Consider the following 4,642-nt stretch of genomic DNA (forward strand, 5'->3'; position numbering starts at 1 on the left):
CAAAAATCCTGAAACTTCTTTTTGTGCCTGGACTTAATGATGCTTCTGTTTTCCTTTATTTTATTCTATTTGCATTACTACACTGTATTTTTATTTAATTATTTTGGCCTTAAAACTGTACCAGCACCATTATGAGTCTTAAATATGTTGAAACATGCCTTAAAGGTTTGAGTATGATTAAATGCATTTTCTCCATGAGCGATTTACAGCACTGAATCCTCCCACAAACACAAATACATTGTAATGTAACATCAACAGGAAGCACGCAACATGAGAGAGAACAAATCTTTAATGTGTGTGAGAAACAAAGTAACCCAGAGAGAACACAAATGTCAATAGTGACCAATCTGACAACTTCTTCTAACAGTCATGTCAGTGTTGTGAGGAAATCAGATTGATCTTTGTGAAACAGACTGAGGGAAAAAAGTTTGCCAAATTACAGTTGAACCACCTGAGCCTGACACATTTCTGTCCCCTTGCAATTGTCTAGTTTTTCTCTTCTGTGTTGAGTCATAAGTTTCCATCAATTCTTCAGGAAATATTCAAAAACACAATCGACCAACTTCCCATCAGGTTGAAGACAGAGGGTAGGAGGAGCACACAGCCAGTCCACACATGTTTCGTCCTCGCTCGATCAAAAAATATCTGATGGAATAAAAAAAACAAAGCTCTTCATAGTCCTTGAAAGCAATAACAAGTCAGTACAATGAAATACACACAAACACTATATTTACCCGTCCTTCCCCCAGTCTGTGCCCCAAGAGTTCTTCACAATCCAATATGGCGTGCTGTTCTCCTCAGCGCCGTATCCCACAGCCAGGACGGCATGATTCACCCGGTCAGCCGTGCTCTTACACTGGGTGCTAGACAGACAACACACACGCTTTTGGATCAATATAATACATGTCTTCTTCTCCCTCAGCTGCATGTTACATCATGCCTGTGCAAACATTTGTTGTGTAGATATCTTCATGAAACAGAGCTGAGCCCAAATGAATCAAATCTAAACAATCAAAAACGTTTCTCATTTGTCTCCATCAGTTCCAAAACATCGCACCTTGATTAGATTTCACGGTGTTCTGAGTTTAGAGAGGACTCGCGGTTAGAGTGAGTGTTTCTCCTCGTCTCACCTGGTGTAGACGCCGTCTTTGTAATGCATAAAGTCGCTGGTGACATCAAAGCTGAAGGTCACGGGGTTGAGCCAGGCCACAGCATCAACCATGGCTTTTTCATCATACTGTGGATGGAGAGACATGCAGAAATTTGAACATACGGATGAACAGTAAGATGTGGTATCAGTGATCCCTTAGAGCAGGGGTCTTCAACGTTTTTCAGGCCAAGGACCACCAAACTGATGGAGAGATGGAGCAGGGACCCCCTACTATATATATTGTATAAAATTGTGTTTTATATTAAACTGGGCCTAGTGCCATGTATACAAATAGCTACCCTGTTATTGTACATTCAATACTAAGCTATTCAAATAATACACAGGTTCATGTTTTTATTATTGTGTGTCGCTGAATGTGTGCATTGCTGACAGAAAGATAACGTCTTCTGCCTCCATTTATCCGTTCGCTACAATATGTTGGATTCATGTTAATGTGTATTTAAAGACATTTAAATTTGTGGAGAAAAAAATTGGTTGGAAAAAAGAATTTAAAATTTAAAAAATTAAAAAAATTGTCTAATCAACCAAAAATGTCGCGATCCCCCTGCAGTACCTCCGCGGACCCCCTGTTGAAGACCTCTGCCTTAGAGGACTCTTGTACAGTGTTTCGCACAATGTAGGTTCACATCTAAACTCACACTTGTTATGTTGACAACGTCCTGAACAAAAGCAGCTGCACGTGCAGGGTCAAAATGGCAGCTGTCACCCTAAAAACAGGAAGTAAGAAATGTATTTATCAAGAGTTCAAAGAAAGAAAGAAAAATTTAAATTAGACTTTCCTCTAGAAAATTGAATACATGGCCTTTGTAGGGATAGTCCTCCTCTGTCATGAGACCTTTACTGTATCTGATGTACTCAAACGCCTGACTGGGGAGGCCACTGAAATAAACCAGGTGGTTTTGTTATTTCTCTGAAGAGCCATCAGTTTGTGCCACTGGTTAAAATCTTATACAGAAATATTCTTATAAGTTATAATGTCTTATATGTAAGTTGTTGCTGTAAGTGTAAAACCTGTTAACATCTGACTTACCCGAGGCAGCCATAATTGTGGAAGTCTTGGGCACAGTCTATCAACTGCTGCTCAGACTGAAATGGAGATTAAAGAACTATTTTATGTTTCTATACAAAAGTAATAAAAAAAGAACAAACATAGAACCACACAATATAAATTGTACATTTCAGAGCAGTGGACTGAAGTGGAGGGCCCGATACTACATCAGTTCAACAAGTGATTCAAATGAACAAAATCCATTGTCTGTCCATGACCTCTAGATCTTTTCATTAGATGATTGAGTTGAGTATTAATGAGCAATATTCAGATTTCACCAGAGGTATGAGCTTCCCGGTGGCGATAGCGTTCACTGACTCCAAACAGCCAGTGGTGGAGAAGCTCCAGCAGCTTCCACATTGACCCTACACACACACACACACACACACACACACACACACACACACACACACACACACACACACACACACACACACACACACACACACACACACACACACACAGCTGAACAACTGAACGGGTTAGAGTTAAGAATAATTCATTTATTTTAAAGAGCCACTCCTATGACTTCACACATGCAGGTAAACTGATGATGAAACAGATGTATAATATCATCCATGTTTCAATCCAGGTGTAAAGAGTATATATATTCAAAATATCATCAGTTGCATGATGGGAAATGTAGGATTGACAGGAAGGACTGTATCTCAATGTCTGCTACATCGATTTTTTTTAATCTGTCACTCAAACTTTTACATATTTATAGAAGAGCAGTACTTGTTTATAGTATGCGATTACTTGATAACATTAAAAAATGAGAATACCCTCTACCATCGTTTTTTCTGCTGCCATTGTTATATTTTAATCATTGAATGTTGTCTATTTACTCACTTATTGGCATATTATAAAATATTTGATAAATGTAACTAATGAGAAACGTCATGTGAACATCTTGATACCTGATTCTTCACAGGAGTCACAAAGTTGCCTTTCACTCTCCAGTCGACAAACTCAGGGTCAGGACCACTCCTGCGGACGTGACTCCCTTTAGTGGCTGAGCAGTTCTTCAAGAGACCAGAGGCATAACTTTTTTAATGGAAATCCATAAAAAACATACAGTAAAACATCAGGCTGCATAAAATAAAACGTGATTAAATGTTTTATACCTGTGGCTGTGTCAGAAGGAAGAACTTCCTAAACTCCTCAAATGTCATGTCTGAGAATTGATTCAGGCCCACTACATTAGAAAATAAACAGCCTTTTATAACACACGTCATTGTAAAATAGGCAGTTCCTTTTCGTGGTGTAAGTTTATGCAGCATAAACATTATGAGACATTATGGGAACTGTACTGTACTTGTGAAGGAGTGATTCCCAGCATTATGACGATCAATTATTCTCTTATTCTCTGTGAATATCTGGAGCCGTTGGTAAAACTCCTCAGTGTCGTAAACTCTGCTGTGCTGCACGTCGAAAAGAAGTAACAACATAACAAGGAAGGGATTGAGCTGTTATGGAAACATTCAAAATTAAATACATTTATTAAGACTGATTAATGTAAATTTTAAATAACTTCACCTGAAACATCCACTCTTTGAAGCGATGTTCTTCTGACAGGACACAGAATGAAGCCAATAGTGAATGAAGCAGCCTAATAATCCACACTTTGCCCTGAAGTTGTGATTATCTATAGTAGAGTTATATAACGTACATTCACTCAGTACACCTCAGTACTGGTTCTGCGCTATCTTCATTTAATGGTAATTATTTTGTGTGCTCTACAAATCAGGGGATATTATATCAAATACTCTGTTTTTAGAGTAGGAATTTACTATATTAAATAATTTCAGTTTTAATCCACGCTAACCATGAGTTAACACACACACACACACACACACACACACTGATTGATGTTATGGGGACTTGATTTTTGTCTCAATAAGGAAGACAAGTCCCCATAAAGTGATGTGTAAACAGAATTTGGTCTCCACAAAATGAATAACCTGGAACACACACACACACTCTCTCTCACACACACAGACACACACGCACACCTATTGTTGCAGCTATTAATATCCTAGCATCTGTTAGTGCTGGAGACACGAAGCAACACAGCTTTGAACTGACCTCCTTTAACTGTCTGTGACATTTTGCATTTAACGAGAACAAGTGAATATAAAACAATCAACACACTTCACGAGTGTTAACTTACCTTCGAGTGCGATCAATGGTGTTAAATGCACAAGAGTGAAAATGGTGGTGAGGAACCAAACAGAAGTGAGAGCCATACTTTCCCTCTGCATGCTCAGAGAAGTTTAGAGAGCGTCACATGACTCCACTTCTCTTTACAACAACTTCCTCTCAACACCCCGTTCCTCTGGAAACCCCCCCCCACCCCACCTGCACAGCCAGAGCCACAAAGCTCCTGGGCTAATACAGCATGAGACAAACACACGGCAGCC

The 4,642-nt window shown here is 39.1% G+C and overlaps 1 protein-coding gene across 2 annotated transcripts; it reads right to left on the reverse strand.

The window, feature by feature from the left end:
* Nucleotides 1-271: 271 nt before the first annotated feature.
* On the reverse strand, nucleotides 272-4,539 carry ctsh (cathepsin H). Of its 2 annotated transcripts, none has more exons than XM_035155705.2 (12): nucleotides 4,393-4,539; nucleotides 3,759-3,790; nucleotides 3,538-3,643; nucleotides 3,347-3,417; nucleotides 3,140-3,244; nucleotides 2,498-2,584; nucleotides 2,202-2,257; nucleotides 1,969-2,050; nucleotides 1,810-1,878; nucleotides 1,131-1,237; nucleotides 735-863; nucleotides 272-645 (listed from the first exon to the last, which is right to left on the reverse strand). In XM_035155705.2, exons 1-12 carry the CDS (start codon nucleotides 4,481-4,483, stop codon nucleotides 570-572), a joined length of 1,011 nt encoding a protein of 336 aa, XP_035011596.1. In that variant the 5' UTR covers nucleotides 4,484-4,539; the 3' UTR covers nucleotides 272-569. The 2 variants fall into 2 exon arrangements, with proteins under 2 accessions (XP_035011596.1, XP_035011597.1); XM_035155706.1 differs by having other exon boundaries at nucleotides 3,759-3,787; nucleotides 4,393-4,518.
* Nucleotides 4,540-4,642: the final 103 nt, after the last annotated feature.

This window comes from Hippoglossus stenolepis, chromosome 1, assembly GCF_022539355.2.
Source record: "Hippoglossus stenolepis isolate QCI-W04-F060 chromosome 1, HSTE1.2, whole genome shotgun sequence".
Classification (NCBI taxonomy): domain Eukaryota; kingdom Metazoa; phylum Chordata; class Actinopteri; order Pleuronectiformes; family Pleuronectidae; genus Hippoglossus; species Hippoglossus stenolepis.